This window comes from Oenanthe melanoleuca, chromosome 11 (assembly GCF_029582105.1).
Source record: "Oenanthe melanoleuca isolate GR-GAL-2019-014 chromosome 11, OMel1.0, whole genome shotgun sequence".
Taxonomy (NCBI): domain Eukaryota; kingdom Metazoa; phylum Chordata; class Aves; order Passeriformes; family Muscicapidae; genus Oenanthe; species Oenanthe melanoleuca.
The window spans coordinates 12559334-12584346 of NC_079345.1; the positions used below are offsets into that span (position 1 = coordinate 12559334).

The 25013-nt window shown below is 42.7% G+C and overlaps 1 protein-coding gene across 5 annotated transcripts in view; it reads left to right on the forward strand.

The window, feature by feature from the left end:
- Window positions 1–25013, forward strand: part of ZNF423 (zinc finger protein 423) — a 227824-nt gene that overhangs the window by 186704 nt on the left and 16107 nt on the right. For all 5 annotated transcript variants that reach the window (XM_056500807.1, XM_056500808.1, XM_056500809.1 and 2 more), the window contains 2 exons: window positions 17788–17919; window positions 19493–19608. In XM_056500807.1, the coding sequence (XP_056356782.1) occupies window positions 17788–17919; window positions 19493–19608 (248 nt within the window). The remainder of the gene's footprint in view (window positions 1–17787; window positions 17920–19492; window positions 19609–25013) is intronic.

Here is a 25013-nt window from a genome sequence, read left to right on the forward strand (position 1 = left end):
TCAGGGCCACATGACCAGAGGGATTATTTTGATGTGATGTTGACCAACTTTACGTGCCACCTGCCTCTGAAGACACCGGTAGACTAAACTGAGGTTTGGTGTAATTAAATGGAACTGTCAAACAACAGAAGTGTGCTATGTGCACAAAATGTCCCACTATGTCTGGATATTCAATGGCACTGGAAGAATTTGTATGTTATTTGCTGTTATGAATATCCTGATATTGAAAAGTAAAGCATCACCCCAGATGCTTTCAATGATGTGGCAATTTCTAGATTAAATTAATTTTAGAAAGGCCAAATGAAGTTCCAGGTTTACCTAGAAAGCTTATTTTCCTCTGGAGAGATGGCTCATGCCTTTGCCTGACCAGACACATCACATTGCTGGCACTTTGCATTGGTTAACACCATTCAGAGGGTAAATGCTGTTAACTTACTGAGTCAGCATGCATCTGTTGGTTCTTTAACCTACTGCAAATCACAGTTTTTATCATACCCACCAACATCCCCAAAGTGTAGTGTAAATGTTTGGAAAAGATCAGTTACTGATTGCATGTACCATCAGGGTAAGGTATTTCATCTGGAAGTATTAAACAACATAGGGCCACAAAACTCTTAAGTAGAGAAAAACATTAAAGATTTCTTTAAAAACAGGTATGTGCCCCAACATCATCACACCGGACCTGTTTAAGATAAATTCAGTATTTTCAAGAAAAAATTTGTTTTGTTTCTTTGAAAATATGCATGCTTTAGTTAATCTTTCAAGTGAATTATAAATCCCTGTAAATGCAGTTAGTAGTGGAATGACTTATAGGTACAAAAATTGGAATGAAGATAAATCATGTTTCCTTGGTGAAAATCTAATAATAGCAGTCAGGTCCATACAACACTGCTCAGATATAGATCCCCTGTTCTGTGACTGTGATGTGCTCTGAGGAGCTCATGCTGCCCACCTTCAAGATCAGGGTCCACAAGGCTCAATATTGGGCACTTTCAGTACTTCAATACATTTATCAAAACTATGACACTTGGAGTGGTGCAAACAGATGTGCACCTGAAACAAGGAAACAAACTGGATTGCTTAATTTTGGGAGAGGCAAAATGAGATTTTTTTATTTTAAGAGTGATGATAATCCTGAGCGTATTTAAGCATCTCAAGGTCAATGGCAGCTTCAATAAGCTGTGCCAGAACACGGCTTTTTGGGGTGCTGGGGGTGGATTGGCAGTACAAAGACGTGTAAGAGTGCAGGTGAGGCAGAGCAGTGCAGCTCCAGCGAGTGTGCTGACACCTCTGACCTCATGCCCTTCACAGGAATTAAGCTTGTTGTTTTACAGAGTCAGACTTTTTAAAAGAAATTAAAAAATCCTTTGAGGCCCTCACCATCCTTTTCTAAGAGGTGTATTGGAGAGCCCTTGGTAACACGGATCTTGGAGAATCGTTAGTATTAAACTGCTGTCGGATTACCAAAGTGTAACAATGAACAGGACCTGCACTTTCAGCCACTGTCTCTTCAGTGTGTGGGTGAATGTCAAAGGGAATATTTTGTGTCAGTTCTTTGTGACCCAGATTCCACAGAAGTCTCTTATAAAATAATCTTTGAGCAAACACTACTCACACGTCCTAAGGACACCTCATCCCCGTGAACCCAAAGGTAGGAGTGAAGCTGCTGTGCACTGCAAGATCTGTGACTTTCTATCTGAGAATTTTGGTCTTGTTTGATAGTTCAGCCTTTGTGCCCTGCAGATCCATTTTAAATTGTCTGAAGCAGGAATAAATCTATTACAATGACCACCATTTAAAAAAAAAATAATACAAGATGGGTCTGTGAAGAGGTGTTAAAAAGTAGAAATGAAAGGCAGAAGTTGTAAGAAAAACCTGTTCATCGGACAGACCTGCAATGCAGTAAATAACCTCAGATTTGAAAGACAGCCTGTTCTAGAAAAAAAGGCAGTGGAAAGGACTTTTTTTCTCTTTTTAATTTTTTTTTTTTTTCCTGTGGGTGTAGGGGAGAAAAGGTCCTTTATTCTTTGGTAACTTTTCTGATTTTAAATATGTGCTTGTCTGGTCATGAGGAGCAAGGTCATTCCTATTGCTCAGGGCCTAGGCTTTGTGTTGGCGTTGGTGGGAGCTTCTCTCCTCTCCCTTTTCCTCCCTCCCTCTATCTCTCCTTTTCTTTTTCTCCTGAGGTGCAGATGGCCACATTTGCAGGTTAACTGGAACAGCTGGAGGCACATTATTAGCTTCCTGCTGCTAACTCATATTTGCTTAGATTTTTTTTTTTAACAGCAACATAATTTACAAGTAGTAGGCCAGTGACAAAGCTGGCATGTTCTAAATCCGCATCTGATTTATATAATGCTGTTGCTTATCAGTGAATGAAGTCATAATTATTGCTTTGTACCATTAAATAGCATAAATATATAAACTGTTACACAAATTGCAGCAAATGTTTCCTCTAGGGAGCTCTAGACAAAATTTTAATGTAGTGCATTTGTCTGTGGTGGCAGTTTCTATGGTATATAATAATGTTGATAAATTTTACTGTAGCAAGTGACATTTTATAACATTAATCCTGGTGGTAAAAATCTGATGAATACTACAGCTGTACTGGTGGGTACAAGAAGAAAGAGAGCTTTTGACACCAAGTGAATTGAATTTAATAGTGCTTTAGAGCTCCAAAGCATAAGGATGATGCAGAGATGGTAGATCCTTCACTGAAAGGGGAGAGGACTCAGGCAGGTGCTGGACAGCGAGGCACCAGGGAGCTTGACTTGATGATGGTGATTATGAATTATTTTAAAAATCTTTATTGATAAATACTTCCTCTGCTTTGAAAAGCAAATGGAAACAAAAGGGTGAGATGAAACCATTTAAACTCCTCTCCAGTTATTGCAACTCAGCCCATGCAAGTGAGGACACTCTGCTGGGTCCTGTGCTCTGATGCTGTTCCCTGCCCTGCCTGTGCTGGCAGCTGCTGGATGAGCCAGGCACAGACAGAGTGCCAGTGGACAACCTTTGACACAAGGACTGCCACGAGAAATTCTTTCTCTGACTTCACTTGCATGTAGCAGGAATAGGGTGGTACAGGCAGGCTTTAGCTCCTGTCAATAACAGCATAAGAGATGCTGTAGGTTTTGTGATCCTTTAGAAATTGCCATTGTGTTGCTCTGTGATCCAGGGCTCGGTGCCTGGGCTGGGGCTGGCCCAGCTCTTTGTGCAGGCAGTGGGGTGCTGGGCACAGGAAAGTCCCCACCAGAAAGCCTTGGGATTGTCACCATCATGCCTGAGGTGCCTGGCTTCAGTCATGGCTGAGAGCAGCTGGTGTGCTCCCCTCCTCAGAGACACCTGCCAGGCATGGAGACAGAGGGGGCAGCCCCAGAGCGAGCCTGGGCTGTGCCCTGCCTGTCCTGCCAGCTGTCTGAGGATGGTTTGTTTTGTTTTCATTCCTAGAAATGAGGAGTGCTTATTTTTTCCAGAAAAGCTTTTCAAAAATAAATGGATAGCTCAAAGGAGAATCCTAGAGTGTTCTGTACTTGGGACACTTCTGTAAAAATGAGAGCATTTACATTTACTCACTCATTTAAACTGCCATGACCTTTCCCTCCTGAAAGTATATTTTCCTGTTTTCTTCATGACATGACTTTTTTCCCTTTTAAATTCAAGTTTCTGTTTTAATAACATCAAAGATGGATCTAGAGAGTAAAAATTGCAGCCTCTGGCCATAGGGAAAATCCCAGTGACTTCAGACTGAAGAGCACTGAGGCTCCTGACACACACCGTGGCATGTTGACAGCATTTTTGTTGTGAAACCCTGACATGTCCTATATGGGTTTTCCTTCAGCTGTTTGCTTCCTGCATTTCTAGCATTTTACATGCCCCCAGTCATTATGTTCCTTTCTGAGAAATTGTATGTTTGTTTCTGCCATCCATTTGCATGAAGTTTATTGAATGGTCAGGGATAAGTGACTGTTTTCTCTGGGGGCTGAAGGGCTGATGTTGGAACAATGTATAAGGAATTCTCCCCCAAGGATGTTGTGCCTCCCTACTCCTCTGCACCACCTGGGGATGAAGAATAGAGACTGAGTAGGTCCCCTTGCCTGGTGGCTTGGGGGGTACTGGTCTTTACACTCAGCCTTGGAGAGATACCTGTGTGCACTCTATAAACTTTGCTACTGGCTTAAGTGGTTGGGGTTTCAGACACCAGCACTGCTTTTGAAACACAGATGTGCCCGAGAGCACTGCACCTCACCCTGTGGTGCTGGAGGCACTGCATTGCACACAGCCAGGGGAGGGAAGCCCTGGCAAGGGCAGTTTCCCATTGGAGTGCCATGGAAGGGACAGGGATGGCAGAGGCCTTGCTGTGGGACAGCCATGCTCCACATTCCTCTGCCTGCTCTTCCTCCACCACACTTCTCACCCGCTGTATGTGTGTAATGACTTACTGCTTAATCAGCTCAATGCACACCTGAATCATGGCTAACAATAGTAGGGGCTGTGCAAGCTTTGCTGTGTATTCTACAATGCTGCAGTGATTCCCAGCTCCCTGTGAAGGCCACCAGGCCGGTCCCAGCACCAGGCATGTTACAGAAACTGCCTCAAGTTCACACCTCACCCTCTGCAGCACCAGTGGGTGCCAGGGCTGTGAGTAGGCCTGGCTGTGTTCATTCACTTCAGCACCTTAATGCAATTACAAAGGCGCTGTGTGTCTATCCAGCTTGGTCCACAGCAGCATTTGGTTTGTCTTTAAGGGGTGATGAAGATGTGTTTGATGCCTGTGCATGAAGCAGCAGGGGCATCTAGAACAAAAGCCTGTGTTACATTCACTTTGCAAAGTCGCTCTGCAGTTTTGTGTCTACCGGAAGCACTTATGCTTGAATGCAGTGGGGTTTTTTTCAGCTACTCTAAATAGATAATCTTTACAGACCACAATAAAATGTTTGTGTAATGCTTAACTGTACATTAAGTAAAAACCTGCATTAGAATATCCCTGTATTATTTCTATTGGGTAAATAAAAACATAAAGACAAGTATCCCCACAATTCCCATTACCACATTCAGCACTTAGTTACATTAGAAAAATGAGGCATTGTTCTGCCAACTTTTGTTTCCCTCCATTTGTGCTACTTACCACTTATGAATCCAGCACGCCGACCCATGCAGCAATTACTTCTGAAATCCAGCTCTCATGGCACACGTGGGTACCACGGCACAGCTACTGCCAGGGCTTGATGGCTAGCACTGGTCTCCTGTGCTCACATCTAGAGCATTATTGGTCTGAGCTGCTGTATAACTAATAGCATTTGGAAGGTGTAGGTGTTATGTTGTCTGCTGAAGCATGATTTGTATTGCATTAAAGCATCCTGGTGGTTTTAAACAGGCTGAAGGGGTTTTTCAGCTGTGGTCAATTACTGGGCTGTTGCACCAATGGTGTGCAGGGTATTTGGGTGCTCACAGAAGCCTGTACTGTACTGACACCTCGCCCTGGTCTTTGCAGGCCAACTGAAGCAGTGGATGTGTCTGTCTGGGACAGTTGCAGGTTTATGAGTATATTGCAAAGTCTCTTTTTATACTCTTTTGCTCAATTGTCCTGTGCTTTGCTCCAGGAGGTGTGCAAGGTGTCCATATCTTCTCCTCTACCTCCTAAGACTCAGCACTAGGACTGCACCTTCACTGCAGTGTGAATTGGCAGAGCTGGACATGCTCCCTTCCCCTCCCCTCCAGGCAGCACGAGGGCAGGGGGAAAGGCCAGCCATTGCTGTTCAGCTCCACACCAGGGCATCTGCTTTGCACTGGGGGTGGGGGCAGGAACCAAGGTTCAAAGCTGCCTCTGCTTGCACAGAGAAATCAATATCTAGCCATAAAACCAGGAGAGGTATGTTTGGGAATCACAGCCTGAACAAGAGGGTTCCAGTATTGTCATAGAAGATAAAACAAGAGGAAAACATTTTGAATTTACTCTTTGTGTATTGAGGCCTTTTATTATTCATCAGTAAGTAAATATAAGCTAAGGGAGTGATTTGTTTCTAACAAGCTTATAAAATACTAGAGTCATTTGTGAGTTTATTGGAGTGCTGATTATAAACATTCCCTCATGCACACTCCTTTGTGTCAAATTAACATTCAAAATACAAATATTGTATCTTTGAATATTTTTGCAATCTCTTCCCAAGTATTTGAAATCTTTGATGAGAGACGATTGATGATGTTACGTGAAAAGTAGCCGAGTACTCTGTCACAGTTTTAGACATATTTTTAATTTCTTTGGCATTTGCTTTGCTCATGCTGTTTCTTTGAATTGCCTGCTTCATGCTCTAGCATTTGGATTTTGATACAATGCATAATTGATGCTCATCTAGCTGCAAAGATTCAACTGTTGTGCATGCCACTCTGCCTGCACATCTCTTCCTGGGATTCGCCCCACAGCCAGGGCCAGTGCCTGATGGAGGAGTGGCTGGTCACACTGGGGCTGGGTAGCCTTGCCACTGCTCCCTGTCACTGCTGGGGCAGTTCAGGCACATGGGTGGCACCAGGGCATCCCAGGTCTCACAAAGCATTCCCTTGAGGAGCTGGACTTTTCTGATACTCCTCAGGTGTGATTAGAAAGGAAGCCCTGTTTTTGCACTTCCTCTTGTGCAGAAATGCACAAGATCATAAGGAAGAGAAATGTAAGGAGTAGGCATCATTTACCACTCATCCCATAGACCATTGCTTTAGAGCCTTCCTCTGTCAGCAGTTTTCCAAAAGGGCAAGCTGTGTAGGGAAGGCATCCCAAGGCCTTCGGTGCTGCTGGTTGAAACTAACAAGCTTTAGGACACAGATCTTGGCAGCCCTTCTTGCCTCTGTGGCTACAGTCTTGTTGCTTCACCCCCGCTCCATCATGGTACAGCAGATGTATTTGTGGTTCAGCAGGACAGACCTTTTATTTTACAATTTTGTTTTCCTGTATTCCCACTAAAACATTCCCTGTATTATCGATACCTAAACTCTGCTTTTCTTATCAGCATGTACCTTGTTTTTACTAAGCAGAGGAAAATCCTGCAAGGGTGGGTCTTAGGCTAACGTTATTATAGTGGCTGCCATTTAAAAAGTCAATTTTTGCCTACAGGCAAAGTATTGTTATCAGAGTTCATACCTATTTTGCATATATACGATTGTATCTTCCCTACCTCTCTGGGGTGATAGGAGCAAATGCCGACTTCTTAATGCTGATTGTTGAATCTGAGGTTAAAATAAGAACTCACGAAAAAAAAAATATAATAAAATGGTGGGTAGCAGGTCTCTGACAGAGAGAAACCATTTTGGTTGAAGCAGGGACTGCACGATGGCTTGATTAAGAATCTTATTTTATTTGAGGACACAACTGAAAAGCAGTTTGATCTTTCCTCTCATTTGTCATTTTTTCTCAGTAACTATTGCAGGGCTGTGGAATATGGTTCTTCTCATGTGGACTTATCAGTTGAATACCCCTAAGTGTCTTTCAAGTTCAGTGAGTGCACATCAGACCTTTCTCTACAGCAAACTGACTACACGGTTTGGATCTTTCCAAGTCATCTCAGCCACCTCTGCATTGCTCCTGTCTGTACCATGCATACCCTGAATGCATTGTCCTGCTGGGAACATCTTGGTGCTTCATTTTGGGCAGAGGCCTGGGGCTTGGTATTTTTATTTTTACAATTTAAATGTAATATAATGTAAAATTTAATTTTATTTTAAAATGTAACTTCTGAGAATGAGAGGAGTTGCAGAGAGCCCAGGAAACCTTTACAATGCCATGAGCATGAGATCTAGGTGAGTTTAAGCAAAAATAGCTCTGTAGGACTCCTGCTGTTAAGGAGCCATCAGAGCCTCCTGATACCATGGCATGTTCACACTTTCAGGTAGCTGGAAGAGGGCTGCTTCAGCACCTCTGTAGGATTGGCTCTTCCAGGTCCCTTTATTTAACCAAAAATACAGACTTTCCTTATCTTTTACATTAAGTTTTCTGTCACAGACCACATATGTTCTCCAAAGTCTGTCTACAGTGTGAGAGTTTGCTCATGGCTTTCCTTAATGGATTAAAAAGCTAATGACATATAAAATGAAGAAAATATGTTTCTAAAAAAACCCACAAAAACAAACATGTTGTGCCCTGACAGAGTATCTGCCAACAGCCATATACGCCTGACCGAGCTAGTCACATAGTAAAATAGAAAGAAATTTGTTTACAAAGACAGAAGCCAAAGTCTTTTGAGTTTAGGATCCCAGAAGAAGGTTCTGACCATGTTTCCCTGCCACTGGTGGCCCTCACAGCTCTACAGGATGTGTGTGCTGGCCCTGAGCTCTCCTTGTGTGCAGAGCTCAGGGCAACTGCTTCAGTGCTGCCTGTCCAGCTCCGGATCATAGGTGAAGTGTGCAAGCTGGCTCATGTGCAGCACAAAGCACACGTGTAAAGGTGTTAGCAGTTTGATATTATGTTTTATGCTTTGTAATCCATGTTTGTATGTTAGATGAGCACTACCCAGAGTAACTTTACAGTCTGCATTATGCAGAGCCCTTGCTCAGCTGTGAGATCTCTTCCAGAAAGTCACTGGGTTGCATTTTCTCTTCTTACTCAAGATGAAGCTGCCATAGGCTTTGATTTCCACCTGGACTGTGGAGTGTTAATCAAGCAAATTCCAACAATATCAATGGGAAATCCTCTGTACATTTACTTGCACAAAATCCCACAGTACAGGAATATATGTCTGCATGATGCAGAGATGCTTAAGATGTTCTCTTGTTTTCTTGCAGATACTTCTTTTTGACTGCTTTAAGGAATATCATGTGTTACTGCACCCTAGGATTCCTGATTTAAAATGTGTCTCACAGGGGAGGTTCATTCTTTTGAGCATATTTGCACTTAACAAGCTCTGAGAGATATTTGTGCCATGAAAAATCAGTTACCTCTCTTAGCCAGCCATACCGTATTTAGTCACCCTTGGTTCTCTCTGTTTGCAGTAGCATCTCATTTTGCCATCCCCAATAACTGATTTGTGTCCCTGAGCTCCAGCTCTAGTCTTGGAGAGAAGGAGTGAAGGAGGCACTGTCCTGGGGTAGGGGTGGGGGACAGGAGCCTTTCTGGGGCTGGTCTGTGACACTGTGACATGGGTTCAACCCTCAGATGAAAAAGTAAGCTCTGGTCCAGTTATGCTGAATGCTCATGTCAAGATAGCTGGGTAACCCCCATTTTTATTTTCCAAGAAAAAGCTGAGAGTTGTTTCTGGGTTTTTTGCTTGGCTGTAGGTATTTCAAAGAAATTTAGTCTTTAGGTTGATAACAATGCCATAAGAGATTGCTTTTTAACCAAAGACTTTTCCCTAGGAATACTGTTTATTAATAAGAAAACAAAATAAATGCATATTGAAAAGAAATGCATTTATTTGAGTAAGTAATGCAAATTGCCCCAGCATTATGGGGTGCAGCATTTGGCCAGTCTCTGAGTGTTTGGTGATCTACCACAAAAATAATGCTCATGATTGGTTTTCAAATGCATTTTTAACTCTATGCCCACTGTGCCATTTCCCAGATATCTATGCTAATGTAATCTTTAATTTGACCTAGCTGATACTGCTGTAAAGTTTACATTGCTGGATACTTCTATGTTTATGCAGAATTTGCAAGGGGTGCAGCATTTGGCCAGTCTCTGAGTGTTTGGTGATCTACCACAAAAATAATGCTCATGATTGGTTTTCAAATGCATTTTTAACTCTATGCCCACTGTGCCATTTCCCAGATATCTATGCTAATGTAATCTTTAATTTGACCTGAGCTGATACTGCTGTAAAGTTTACATTGCTGGATACTTCTATGTTTATGCAGAATTTGCAATATCAAAATGAGGCCCCTTGTGCCAATTCACCTGTACTGACTCAAGAGGCATTGCACCAATGCAGGGATAATAGAATTTTTCTTTGCTGATGGAAATAAAAGTCTACCCTCCCACCCCTCCCCTCCACAAAAAAAATTGACATTTATTATGTTTTGATGCCTGAAAGAACCTTCAGTGTTTCTCAGTTAAATTGTATATTTAGGTGGGGTTTTTTTTAAAGAGTTTTATTTCTCCTTTTACCGGTTTTTCTGCTTCCCTGATGCCATCAGGGAACAGTGTATGCCTTTCTCTTAATCTGTGCATTGCTGAGTGTAGTTGACAACAACTGGCTTGTAGCCTGTCATGTTAATTATATACTATTAGAGACCATTAATTTGATGAGTATCTACACGATAGATTTAAAGTCTATCATGTCAACGTGTACTTGGGAAACGGTGACGTGAAGATCAGCGATACACATCAGTGGGAGCTGGTGTTTTACCAAGCACCGTGTGCTGTCCCGGGTGTGCTGGCTCACCCTGCCTTGCATCCCCAGCTCAGGAACTGCCTCTGAGCACACAGAAATGCACCCAGCAAAATGCCTTTTGAGCAGTAGCTGTGGGCTGCAGCTGCCACCCCACACCCAGGCAGGGTAGGGGGTGCCTGTGGGAGGGAAGGCTTTGCCTTTGGCACCTCGTGGCTGGCAGGTCCTGGCAACTCTGTGGCCTCTGTGTGGCCACAGCCGCTTCAGGCTGGCCCTGCAGGAGGCACGGGTGGGATGTGCTGGGGAGGGGGCATATCACAGCTCTGGGGGTCTCTGCTAAGGCTGGGGAATGTGCCAGGCCGTAAAAGGAGTGAAAAAAGGGCTTTACACCTATTTAAAGTAGGTTTAAAGCCTTGCATGTTTTTAAAGCATCGGCATATTCCAGTGGGATGTTTAATAAGAGTATAATGATGTTTTAATTTTAATTTTTAATTTCACAAGAAGAATAGATGCCAAGTAGATGCTAGTTATTGCTGTTTGTCTGTACTGAGCTCTTGGATGTGGTATTGTCAATAGGATGAGAGGATGAATATATTCCTGCTCCCAGGAAGGAGACCAAGAGCAATAAGGTATATTTAGTTTCCAGCAGTACAGTGGCGTGAGGGAGGATAGTGCAGGGAATACTGTGTGACCATGGATTCAGGGCTGCCTTACTTCGGTTTCATCAGGTTACGTTTCACATTAAACTTGAAATAACACAACTGTGAGCATTTCGAAACATTGAAAACATTACTTGAGTTGAATTGTGTGGGAATGGGGTGTCCTTACTAAACTCTAGTCATTCCTAGGGGTTCATTAGTCTGGTTAAAGCTAATTCTGTATGTGGCTGTACGGACTCACACACTCAAAGACAGCAGGCGTTTCTTTTCCTGTATGGGTTTTGCATTTCCATTTTTGCGTGGAAGCCAGTGGAGTTATTTCTTAATCAACTATTATGAAGGAGCAGTCAGACCTATCAGGCTTTAGTCCACAAAAAGTTTTAATATAAGCTATTAAAGAAAGGCATCTTTGGAGAAAGGCTGATAAAGTGTGAAGTTATTGTGCTAAAGTATTTGCATTTCTATAAATTATCTTTATGCAGTTTCCCAGATTAATATCTAAATCTAAAATAAAGCTCTGCAGGCAGGTCCCTCTTGGGCTCTGCAGTCAGAGATAGATGATGCACAGCTCCATGAACTCCTTTGAACTTTCAGATTTTATTTTTCTTGTAAACTGCAAGAGCAGTTGCTGGAGCCGGGCCTGGCAGCCCCATCCCGTGTGTGAGGCTCCCAGGTGCGAGGCTCGTGGTCCCCTCCGGAGCGCGGCGCGGTGGGAGCGCGGTGCACAGCCCGCGGCCAGGAGCGGGGCGGGCTCTCCTGCAACCTCATCCCCAGCCCCTGCGGGACCATGCTTCTTTTTGATGGTCATTTTAATATTGCAGTGTACTGACATATACTGGAGGCAGTGAACTTACAAGCTAACCTATAAATAATTTGGTGTCTAATTCTGCATATTTTGAGCTCGAGGCCCCCTAAGATGATGAAAGAGTTTAAAGCCCGTTGTGTGGTTAGGCTAATTTAGCATGGAAAAGAATACCTTTTTGAGCCTGAAGAAGTACATCACAAGTAGCCTTGGAGTTTGTTACTAGGAATCCATAGGCACTTTCTCTAGCACCAGCAAATCCTGTGCCTTCTGTCTCCTAATATAGTCCCTGATTTCCTGAATCCCATTTCCCCAGAGAGTTTCCCCACCTGAAGAAAAGCAATTGCCCTTTGTGCAGATAAACCTTTGTCTGGGCTGCCCATCCCTTGGAAAATTATGATAAACAGGCCTGATTTTAATGAGTCTTTTTCATAGGCAAATATAAGGGAAACCAAAAAAATTATATACAAATGCATGTTGGGAACTCTCTTTTTGCTGCTATTCCTTACATAGTTTCTAGAAAAATCCAAGCCCCCATGTTATCATTTTTCATTAAAGTGATGTTTCTAACCACAGTGGACAGCTCTCATATCCCTTGAAAACTTATAATAGTAAAATTGTCATAAGGATGAAGCAGAAATGCAAGATTTTATTAAACAATCTTCGGCTCATAAAAGACATCAGTGTTGTGCCATTCTAGATCATATAAATATATTTCAAAGCAGAATCATATTTCAGCAGAGAGATAAAGCACAAAAGAATATGATTAGCGGATACCAACATAAAATATTAAACCATCCAAGAAGGGGTGTAGGTGTATGTTTATCCACACGGGCAAGTCACGGGCTGAGAACAAGGCAGGATTTTGGCAATATATCAGTGGAGTCATGAGCACAGATATCGGTGGCAATTTGTGTGTGTGTGTTTTGCAGTGGCAGGGGGTTTGGCATGGTTTCTCACAGTGCAGAGCTGGGTGTTTCCTCACAGCCACTGAAACCGCTGAGGGAACGTGATGGGTATCTTTAGTCTGGCCGAGTTGTCAAAGGGAGATATAAGCTCTACCTGGATAAATAAATAAGTATAAATAGTTTTCTTTCTGATATGTGACCAGATTATTTTCCAGTTGATTTCCAACCAAGGTCCCAAGGGGGCCACAGATCAAAAAAAGATAAGGGTCAGTTACAAGGTTGAGCTCATTCGGTGTTGCCATAGTAACTGACCTCCAGCATCCCTGGGAGGAGGGCACCCAGCTCCCCAGGTGACATTTCTGTTGCCACGCCATCAATCCGCCGCCTCTCCCCGCCCAGGCTGCCTGATGGCCGGGGCGCAGAGCGCCTCGGTGCCGCGGCCGCGCCGGGCCGGAGCGCCGGATCTGCTCGGCCAACGCCGGCAAGGCAGGGCTCGGCCGCGTCCTCCGGGATCAATTACAGAAATGCAGTGGAGCAATGTGGTCCAAACGGATTGTGCAGCAGGTCATGGGTTTAGGCAGCAATGGCGAGGGGGAAATATCGACTGTACAGCTGATGCCGTCTTCATCCAGTGTGAGCATCTGCAGATTTGCCATCCCCTTGGAGCAGTTTGCAGCATGTTCTCAGACCTTGGTTTTACTTCCATCCTTGGATTGTTTCTAATGAAAACCAGTGGTGGAGTGGTGCCAAGCAGATGAGGGATCAAAGTGGTTCTCTGCAGGCTTTGTGTTTGAGGGGGGTGTCCATCACTGCTATTCTACCCTGGTTCCAGCCCCTTGCTCCTTCACAGCCACATGGAAAAAATTGCTGGGGAAGCTCCTTCTTCTCTTACATTATAAATTTTTCCCTTTGATTTCTTATTTACTGGGAAATGAATTGCATAAACAGAATAGTTCCATGCAGTTTTCATTTTATTTCCCTGTGTTCATTCCAATTTCTATTTATTTCTACCATAATTAGAGCACACGGCCCATTTAATTCTACCAAATTTATGATCTAATGGACAGAAGAAGGTTCTCTGTGAACACACTATATTAATGCTTTGTTACACTGAATCACAGTATTTCAAAGTTCATTAAAAGGGCGGTTAACTCATGGATGTGAACATCTGAGTACAGGGAAGAAATTCCCCTTTATTGGCTTAATTGTCTGCAGTAGAGTAGAAATATACTGGTTTGGAAAACTGTAGTGTGGGGTGTATACATGTTGTCAGCAACAAGCATCAGATTGTCTTACATGATCTTTCAAACTAGGACTATTGCAGTTATTCCATAAGGGAAAATTTTTGCTTTATTAAATCAAGTTGAAGAGAGAAGTTTTAACTAGCAGTAAAGATAATGCCATCTTGATTTTTGGTGTTCAAATCTTCTACTTTGTCGTTGGTATTATGTGTCTGTACAGGACAGTGTTAACGTGTACTTTTACACTGCCATTAATATAGTTATAATTAGAAATGCAGCTGATACAGTAAATGGGTTTAATACAGCATTATTAATTATACTGCATCCTCGCCAGGAGGCTGCTGGTGTCGGTTCTCTTAGAGGCTTAGAGACTCATTGTAATATGTATTAAATGCACATTGCTGCAGCAGAAATAGCTTTATGGAGAAGCATATTCCCACTCTAAAATGGGCAGGATGGCAGTGTAAGTGCTACTAAACACCTATCAACATATTTAAAACTCTCCTGCAAACGCAGCTGAACTTGGGAACAATGAGCAGCGTGCTCTGCCAGCGCGGTTCAGCTGGCTCTGCGCAGCCCACTGATCCTCCCTAACAGGCAGCAAATTATGTACCTCCAAATTTATACAAATGCCTGCCTTTGACATCAGTGGGCACCACCCAGGTTTCACCTTCAGGATTCAGATAATCAGCTCTCATTCCTACTGGCTTCCCTCAAGACCAGTATGGAAATAAGTATGTGTCTGCCAGGGATCAAATGCTTTTGGAGACAAAAGTAGGTACTGAAAACATTACAGGATACTATCATCTCCCCATGATACTTTTACACAAAGCGCTCTGTTCCTCTTTTGGCCTGACATAGTTTCAGCCTGACAGAATCCAGCAGGCCTGCTTGTTTTAAACAAGAGCACATCCTATTATTTTTTTGAGAAATGAAGTGTAAAATTAATGCTTATTATTTTGAGCTGAGGAAAAAAAAGGCGAGAAACCAAGGATTCTTGTTTGCCGTGCATTGCTTGTTTAGTCCTGTAATCAACTGATCCCTCCACAGATACACTTATGAAGAAATGGGAGATGATCTAGCATAACAAACTGTAAAAATCTGCATTTTATTTTACAAATGAGAGGGGCTGCATAATTCACTTGAGTTATGTAGGTCTCTCATAGATGCTTGTCATGCTGGGGAAAAAAGGGTGAATAAGAATGAGGGAAATGATGATATGTTTGCTGTTGCTAGTGCCCAGCACCACACATTTGACTGACTGTCACACCTCATTGTCAAAAAGCCTCCTTGCATGTACTTATATGAACTTATATAATTCAAGGAAGTTATTCTCCAAAGGTGACTGAGTATCCCTATACATGTGCTGTGTTTCTGTGTAAAATTATATGCTGTAAAATGCCATAGAGGAGAGAGTGATTATAGCAGCAATTCTATCTATATCTTTGGGCATTTTCATATTTTGAATACACACGCATGAAAAGAGAAACGTTTGTCATGCTAACCATGGTACTTTTTCCCTCTTTTTTTTCTTTCTGGATGGTTTTATAGACACAAGAAATACATAATGGACTCCTGTGGGAGTGGAATAAAAACCCCCACCGGTGAGGAGAAGGCCTTATAATTCAGAAGTGGATTTGCAAATCAAAAGGTCTTGCCTCGAGTGGGATAAATTTCCAGATCTGCAGGAACCCATTATGTTTTATTATTTTTCATTCTAGTTTTAGTTTGTTTGTTATGGGTTTAACTATTTAAAATACTGCAGGGATCAGCCAAGAAAATACACAATCTCTGTTACCTAATTAAACATACCAAGCTTGTAAGAATATACTTTAAATGAAATGCTGAGCATTGTTTGTTTTTCTTCTTTTTTTTTTCTTAATTTTTTTTTTTTTTTTTTTAGTTTTACTCAAATTATAGATATTTAGGCTGGAAAAGGAGCAGTTTTCTAATCATCAGTATGTGTCTATCTGTATTTACGAACACATGTGCTCACACAGGACCATAGGCTGTACATGAATCACTGTTTTCCAAATACCCAGTATGCAGAGGGTAAAAAATTAATGTCAAACATGATTTCTCTGATTTATTCGTAGAAGGTATTTGTTCCACTCCCCCCAGTTCCTGCTTTGTCCTCTGCAGGTTTATTGCAGCATTTGGTTGCTGTACACAGCAGTGTGGCTGGGCATGCTCAGCATGAGGCTCATGTCCCTTCCCCATCTCTTCTCCCCTCTGGAGCAGGCTGCAAAATTCACACAAAGCCAGAACTTTTCAGGCAAGGGTCTGATGGAAGAATCCAGCCTGAGGGCACAGCGAGGGGAGAGGGCCTGGTTTGGAAAGCTCCACATTGGAGAGGGCAGCATGCCCGCCCGTGGAGGCTGTGCGAGCAGAGCATCGCAAACCTCCTGGCGTCCTAGAAATATCCCAGTGCCTGCTTGTGGCTCCCGAGGGAATCCATAGAGCTGCTGCCACGGAGCTACCAGCCCTTTCATCTTTCTCTTCCTGGCTTTTTCCTTTTCTCCTTTTATCTCCTTCCCAACCCACCTGTTTACTTGTCCCCATGCTGTCTCCCCATTCCCCAGCAGCTCTGCTGCCAGTGTTCCCTGAGAGCACCCACTGCCACGCGGGCTCCAGAGCCCACCCAGCCTCCAGGCAGCAGCCTTGGGATCCTGGCAGTACCAAAGGCTTCACAGGAAGCAATACCTCCCTTCTTTCTGTTTAGCCCCTTTAAAGAGAGAAAAAGCTAATTTGAAGCAACTGTAGGTAAAGACCATGCTTCTGAGGATTCACATTATTCATAAGATCCAAATACATTTGGCAAGAATTGGTTCATGGAGTAGTCATTTCTTAGAGATATTGGAACTAAAAATTATTAGTCGTTGATATTTGAGGATGTAAAAATAAAGCTGAGTGTAGAACAAAAGAAAATATTTGTTTCATTTTTTAAAATATGTTTTCATGAAGTCCATGCTGCCATAGTGAGGGGAAGACATATTTTCAGGGAGTATTGCAAAAACCAGACACGGTATTAAAACTTTTTAGGTAGTTTCTGATTTTTGTAAACTGTATGCTATGTTTTCTAAAATTTTACCCTTCCTCCCTCTCTTAAAGAAAAACAAAGGATTGTTTAGTTTTGTGTGTGAAAATTGCTTTAATATGACTTCAGTACCTCAAAAAAAAAAAAAAAAAAAAAAAGCTCCACTGCACCCCTAACCACAAACTTCAGTAAATAGAGAAGCATATCATCTTTCAAAAGTGGTATGCTTGAACCAAGAGTAATAATTATTGCTTTTTCACTGAGTTCAGTTAGAATATAGAGACATTTAAAATGGGCCCTGTGTATTCAATACTTAAGATACATGACAAGGAAATTATGCTTTTAAATTATGTTTAAATACCTTCAGTGGTCTCTCTTCACCTTGTAAAAATCCAAGAGATACAAAAAAATTTACACTGGCACTCTGCTCTCAGCTCCTCTATTGTCCAACAGTTCCCTCCTCTCCTGTGTGTTTGCAGTGTACTCTGGGGTGAAGACATCACCTCAGCCCCTGTCAGTGGTTGAATTCACAGAATTACAGTGCTTTTAGGTGCTGTTTGACTCTCACACTCTGCTCTCCCTCTGTGGCAGGGCTGTGCGGCGTTGTTGGGAGCCTGGGAGCCCCGTGCGGGTTCCCGAAATGTGGGGGGCTGCACCCCTGAACCAGCAGCGGCTGCTCCTGCTCTGGGGCTGGGGGTCCTGGGGGTCCCGGGGGTCCCGGGGGTCCTGGGGCCCTGTGTGCGGCCTGAGGCGCTCCCCACCCACTGCTGCTGCCTCCCCGACGCTAATGTGCTGTGTCACTAACAAGTTGTATCATTTGAACCTTGCAGAGGAAGGCATCAATCATGAGTGCAAGCTGTGTAACCAGATGTTTGACTCTCCGGCAAAGCTCCTGTGTCACCTGATTGAGCACAGCTTTGAGGGGATGGGAGGCACATTCAAATGCCCTGTTTGTTTCACAGGTAAGACAGGGAGGCCAAGACAAGCCTCAGCGTGCATGGCTAGATCCAGAAATGACACTCGGGGGATTTGTAAAATACTGTATTCCTTTCCCAGGGAAAAAGAAATACTGTGCTTGGAAATGTTCAAATATCCTCTGTCTGAAGCTGGGGCTCGCTCTGCCGAGCAGCTCTGTGTGTTTGACACCGAGCAGCACTGCCACATGCAGCGGGCTCTGCGTGGCCCCCACAATTCCAAACATTTACATTATGCCTTGTGGCTCAAAGGAGCTGTGTGTCTCCAAGTGCAGGACTTGCAAAGGATGGATCTGCTCTTGCAAGCCCTTATTCACTTGAGCAAGGACTCTTTAAAGGCCAGGTGGTTCATGGTCTGCTTACAGTGCTGAGAAAAGGGGTGCAAAGGTTTGATAAGGCCAATTTGTTCAACTCTATGGTTTTGCCAGCTGCTCTCTCAGAGGCTTTTTAAGCCCAGTTTTCTTATGGTGGCACATTTCTAACTCCTGAGAGCCTGCTAGGCATTCCTTCTCTGTAGATCATTTAAGCTGTCTCATCAGTGCAAATGATCATGGGTGATTCTTGCTTTCCCAGGATCTGCAGGGTGCATGCTAAGTCTGCTTTTTTATACTCTCTTCAACAGAGTAGTTAACATCTGCATTTCCAATCTGTTTGAGAGATAAGGATCATGTAGGTGTCACTGTGGGCCTCTTTTCAGTAAAGGGGCATGGCAGCACCTGCTGTTCCTTTAACTTTGGTGGCAATAAGGTGAACCTACATTCTTTAGGATTTGGCCCATCATTTGGGATGATCATTTTGTGTGAGCTTGGAGTTAATTTATCCTTTCTGAAATGTGCTGTAAAAAAATTTGGATGCATTTGTTAAATTCTGCTGAAGAAGCCATTTTCATATACAGATGATCATTCATGTAAAGTGAGACAGAAATTAAATAAGATATATGTATCTTTTTAACCAGCTAAAGCTGTGATTCAGTATATTCCACTTCAAAATTTCCCTCAGTAAAGTCAGAATAATTGTCAATCCAGAATCATAATGCACATACTGTGATATTTGTGACGTTAAAGAATAATCTTTTTCTTTTATACTGAATGGACAACCTATTTAAAAGATCTAAAATTGTGGCTAGCCTGCCCTTTCAGATTCACATTTCTGACAGAAATGCTGTTCTGGGCCACGTGTCTTCCAGACCAGCCATCAAGGCTTCTCCTGGCCCAGTTGTCCTGCATTAAAAATGCATCTGATGCACCTGCCACGGGCCCAGAGCTCCCCAGGGGAACAGTGACGTCCTCTCTTTGGTCTGATGAATGAGTTCTTCCAGTTACCTGTGGACAGTGTTAGCTTTATGTGAAATATCAAAAATCCATACAGGATGTAAAGTCTGTTAGAAGTAAGCTGACTGTCAGCCTGGAGACTCTAAATTGACTACTTGTAAGGAAATTCTGCTGAACCAAGTGTATCGGCACTTCTCTGGCAGATATCCTTGGACCTTTTAGAATTGCAGAGACTCTGAAGTGCAGTTTGAGATGAGTACAACTTAACTAACTGTACTGTGTTGTTTCAGTTTTTGTACAGGCAAACAAACTGCAGCAGCACATCTTTGCAGTGCATGGGCAGGAAGACAAAATTTATGACTGTTCCCAGTGCCCGCAGAAGTTCTTCTTTCAAACAGAGCTGCAGGTATGTTTACAGCTGGAGTAAAAACAAAGCTAAAGCTGTCGATTTCTCTGTGCATCTGTCACCCTTGTGCAGCATTTAGAAAAGGTGCCTAACCTTGGTATGGTCTCTTCTGCCCTTAAACAGTCTCTCAGTCTTCTCCTGCCTCTCTGGGTGCCTGGAGGAGAAAAGGGTCTCTGAGCATTGCTGGAATAAATAAATAAATAAGACAAGACAGATATCTTGATTTATGAGTATTTCTCTTGACAGTAGTGTTGCTACATCCTTACATGTCTACGTCAAACACCTTGTAAATAATTTCTTTTTCTCTATTAATAATTTAGGGGCTGATTAACATACAAAGACTAAGCAAATGGTAGCTGCCCCATCCCCTTCCCCACTGCTATATCATAAGTAAAGGAAATTTCCCTGCTGAGGTATGAGAAAGCATGGGTGCAGCTTGACATGATGCTCAAGTGGAGGCTCCTCCCAGGCAGCAGCACAGTGCCAAGCTGTGGCTCTGCACACCCCTTTCCCTGGCAGCACTGGGGGCTGCACCCACAGCAGTTGTAGCCCCCACAGAGCCAGTGCTTGGCTCACACCCATTCCCGGGGCACAAATCCTTCTGGAGGGGCTGCACCCTGACCTGGGCACACTGCTGCAGCCATGCTTGGAGCTCTGGCCCCAGAAGAATCCTTGGAGCCATGGCAGGGAGGCTGGGAGTTAAATCCCACCAATACCTTGGTGCTAAACCCACACAGGCACTGAAGCTCCATGGTGTGTGTGCGTGGTACCTCTTGGGCAGTGAACACCAGAGCCTGCCCTGCCAGAGAGCTCCTGGGGAGGTGCCTACCCTGGCTGGCCTCCTCACACCTATCTCACCTGTGCAGCATGGCCACCAAAATCACCCCTCCCATCCCCTGGGAAAGCTGGTCTTTTTATAGAATGATACCATATGCCTCATTTAAATGTATTAGCTTTATAAACCATGATTTACTTAAACTTTGGAGGGTTTTTATTTATCTTGCTGAATTCCCAAGCTGCTGCCTCTTGTGTTGTGCTGTCATGCTGTGGAAGGATGGCTGATCTTTTCACTTTGTTGATTTTATTTTTTTTTCTCCCAGGGGATCCCGCCTTTCCCTTGTTCTAGCGACCTGATTTGCATAAGTGTACAAAAGTTTTAACTATACCTTGTTAATATTTTAATAAAGTCAGCAGATTTTGGGTTTGTGTGTTCTCACTATGAACGTTTTATGAAGGCAGCAGTGGCTTGCAAAGACAGCTTTGATTTTTCCTCCCATATCACCCTTAAAGTGGTGTTTGGTCAAAATGCCAGCACAATTAAAATGGGAACACTGGCTTCCTAGGCCACTGCATTAACCTTTAGAATCAGATGATCAAATAAAGAGAACCTGGTTAAATTATAGTCTAAGCAGCCTGGTTTTTGCAATTACAGATTTTAATTACATAGTGTTTCAATTCTGAAGTTTTGTACATTGCACAATTGCTGCAAATGTCAGCTTTAATCATACAAATTAGGATTGGAATTTTTTCAGTTTTTCTGCAGGATTTTTCTGCAGTCAAAATTTTTCTGCTTATAATAATTCATAATAATTACATGAGTAGTTTTGAATGATGTTGGCTGAATGAAAATTCAATACTTAACTGCACAGTTTTAGTCTTTATTTCAGTAGTGACTCAGAAATGTGTGTTTACTTTATGCCAGGGAATTTACTAATGCAAATATTGGAGCCAAGGAGGACACAGAATGTGTGTATAAATCAGTTAGAAATACTTAAGACTTTTGAACCAGTCTGCCTTGGCATGATTATCTCATTAGTTTCTGGTGTGTAAGCTGCCTGCTCTAAATTCCTCAACTGTTGGCTATATTCTTGTCAAGTAATGAAGATTTAGTATTATTTTAGTGAACCAGTTGTTCAGCTGCTACTTAGGGTTAAATCTGCATAAACCTTTCTGTGTCTTTAAATGTGCAATTATCTTATGTGGGCAAATCAGCCTCCATCAAGGGGTTCCACTTGATGAATTTGACTGTTCAGTTCTGAACTTGCTTTCCTACTGGCATGAAATAACTGGTATCAAAATCTGAACCTACGTGCTGTTCTCCTTCTTTGTATTTTCAAATGAAACCACTGAAAATACTTTTTAAAAAATTGAGCATTCAACTATTTCAAGAAGAATTTCAGAGTGGGGTGCTTGTAGAAAAGCAGGAAAAACAAGGAAGGTGGGGAAAATGACAGGCAGCAAAAGGAAAAGGTAACTTTTAGAGATGTCACAGACTGGGATGAACTAGCCCTGCTGTTTTTTGAACACTTTTTTCAAACAGGGTAAACACCATGTATGCCATGTGATGAGAAACTGTAAATGCTGCTGTAAATGAACTTCTAGTGGCTGGTACAGATACTGCTTTGGTAGCTTAATGCTCTGGAAGTGATCAAACCCTCTTCTGCTGCTGAACTAGTAGTTGTATTTTAATACAGGTTTTTGCTTTGAAGTTTACACCATCTGATGGAGCTCTAGAACCTTCCTAAGAAGGCTTAGGAACACTCTGAGGAGCTGAACTTGCTTTATAGAGGGTGGGAATTTTGGTGGGAATTGTGGTGAGAATCTGGAGCAATGAGTCAGTGCTGTTACTTTGATGATATTGCCACAAGAAAAGAAAAGAGAATGCTACTTAACTGCTTACCTTATCTCAGTGGAAATAGGGAAAGAAAACACAGGAAGGTTAAGCATGAAACACAAAGGAAAGAGTATGTGTGATAACCCCACACACCCTTAGGGCAGAAGAGGAAAGGCTGGCAGCTCTGTGTTTTTCACATCCTCACTTTGTACAATTGACAGCTATGAATATCATGAAATTCTCCTGGAAAAAGAGTGAATTTATAGCTCATACATAAAACACCAAGGCTATGGCATTTCATTCCCCCTACTGAAACATGCTCACTGGAACAAATGTAGAAGTGGAGGCTTGGGGTTTCCTTACATGTGGGGCAGAAGGAGCCCTTTCAGACAGATCCCCATCTCCAGGAGCTGCTGCTCCAGCTCCTCAGAGGCGGCCAGAGCCATGGGCACTCGGACATGGCAGATGCGCTTGCACTTTGACAAGTAAAATTTTGATCTTTGTTATTTAAAACATTGCAGGGAACCCTGCCAGCCCCAAAGATGGGTCAGAAATGATGATGCATAATTGGTGCTGAGAGATATTTGTGATGTGATTCACAGAAAGGAAAGATCACTCCTCAGTTGTTTGTATCGAGAATTGTATTAAGCAAATTGTGACTGAGCAATGGTTTTCAGAGAAAACTTGAGGAGGATTTTTGTGTGTGCTCTTTTGCCACACTGCTTTTCCAAGGAGCCATCACATAACCGGTGAAGTATTTGTATTTAAAGGATTAATTCCTGCTGTTTGCTTGTGTACTATTAATCATACTGTTTCCTCCTAAATGATTACAATTGATGAAAACTAAGGCAAGGGATGTAATAAACAATGCGCAAATAATCCAGGTACCAAGGGAGCAGGGTACCTGCCAGGTCTTTCCTAGCACAGGTGTTCAGGTGTTTTATTGCCTGCTATGAATAAAGGGCTTTCTTTTCTGCTCAGATTTGGAGATATGTCAAACCACTAAATTAAGAGAGCTTCGCTGGAGGAATGTGCTGTCATTTTAAATGCCCAGTTTTTTAAACGTGCACATATCAAAAGGAGCTACTATGGCTCATTGGCTAACACTGTGGTCTGTCTCCCCTCTCATTTTATTTTATGTGAAAAGCTAGCAATTTTCATATATCCATAAACAGGAATGAGCTGCTGCACAGAAATTGCACTCATTATATTAATAATGATTTACCATGAATGTCCTCCAGGGGCTTGATTTGGTCCACATCAAAGTCCTTGGGATTCTTTCTGCTGATTACAGCAGATCAAGCCCTAAGCAGGTTTTTTCTTTTTAAGTCTGCTTTTAATGTCATCTTGATGTTAGATGTGCCTCCTGTATGGGACTGTGCCCTGCCCAGGTGAGGGGGCAGCCCAGCTAGCTGCCCTATGGTGTGATGTGGCCCAGTGGAGGACACACAGGAGCTGCTCTGTACCTGTGCTGGCCTCCCTGGGAGAGGGGCAGTGGGCAGCAACACCTCCAGCTGTTCATGCCAGTGGTCCTTGGGGCCATCTGGGCACAACAGTGTCCCCTGAAGCACGGAGCCTCTTGGCAGGGCTGTGAACCACCTGCCACAGGTGAGTTGCAGGGCTGTCCAGGGGCTTGCTTCACCCCCAGTGGAGCACTGAAGAAAGACTTAAGTAATTTTAAATCTGTACCAAGCCATTTCTTCAGCCTATTTGAAAAATGGACTTTCTGGGGTATAAGAAAGCTTACTTAAGTAGAAGTAAAAATTTTCTTCCAACCAGTCCTGTGTCCCTGCAACAGTGCAGTATCTCAGTGTTTCTGGGCTCCAGTGTCCATTCAGGCAGTAAGAGAAAGGCAATTCCATAGTATCTTGAGGAAGTTGCAGAAAATTATTCTCCTTGTGAGTGTGTGGATGGCAGGACAAATGGGACCTGAAATATGGCTCTATCTCAAGGGAGTGCTTTCACCCAATGTAACTTTTGCTGTATTTCAGGACTTAGTGTGGCTTGGATGGCAAACACCAAGAGCTTCTTACTGAAAACCTACCATGAGCTCTTCCTAAATTTCATACAAAGTACACACAAAATCATGTAAAATTAACTTCTTGCAAGTAATATCCTTTTTTTTTTTCCTTTTAAAACAGATTTTTTGTCTTTGCATTTTGCTTTTTGACAGGCTTTTAAGAACCTGTTAGCTATTTTTCCTTCTTTCGTACTTTTATATTTTAATTTTTAAAATTTTTAAAATGATATTCCTTCTTTAAAATCACAAAAGTGACCTAGTCAGTTATCCTAGCAGATTTGGCTAGCGTTTCTTAAAAAAATATTGCTATGGTGCTTGGAGTATTGTTAAATTTTAATTATTAGTAGTTACAAAGCTAATAAATTACAAGACTACCAAAATCTATTCCAACCATATTGCTGGGTTTCATTCAGACGCAGTCAGATAATTATAACTAACAATAATTAAAAATTAAAAGTGCTGTAGGCACATACCCATCATGTTGAGTCTGCCTGCCTGAACATTCTTTATGGACTGCAAAACCACAAGTTTTATCTGTGATCTGTTTTCACAGTAGGGAAGAGTTTTTACCTATAAGGTCTCTGGTTTACAATGTATGTTTTTAAATTCAGAGGAGGAAGAGGAATATCTGGCTGTTTGAAAATTTAGGGTTAGGAACAGGCTCTGAAAAGGACCAAAGCTAAGAAACACCATTGTAGACTACGTGGGGCTGGTGCTGGGTCTGCAGCAGGTGCAGTTGGGGTTCTGTGCAGGGGATGCTGGAGGTTTCCT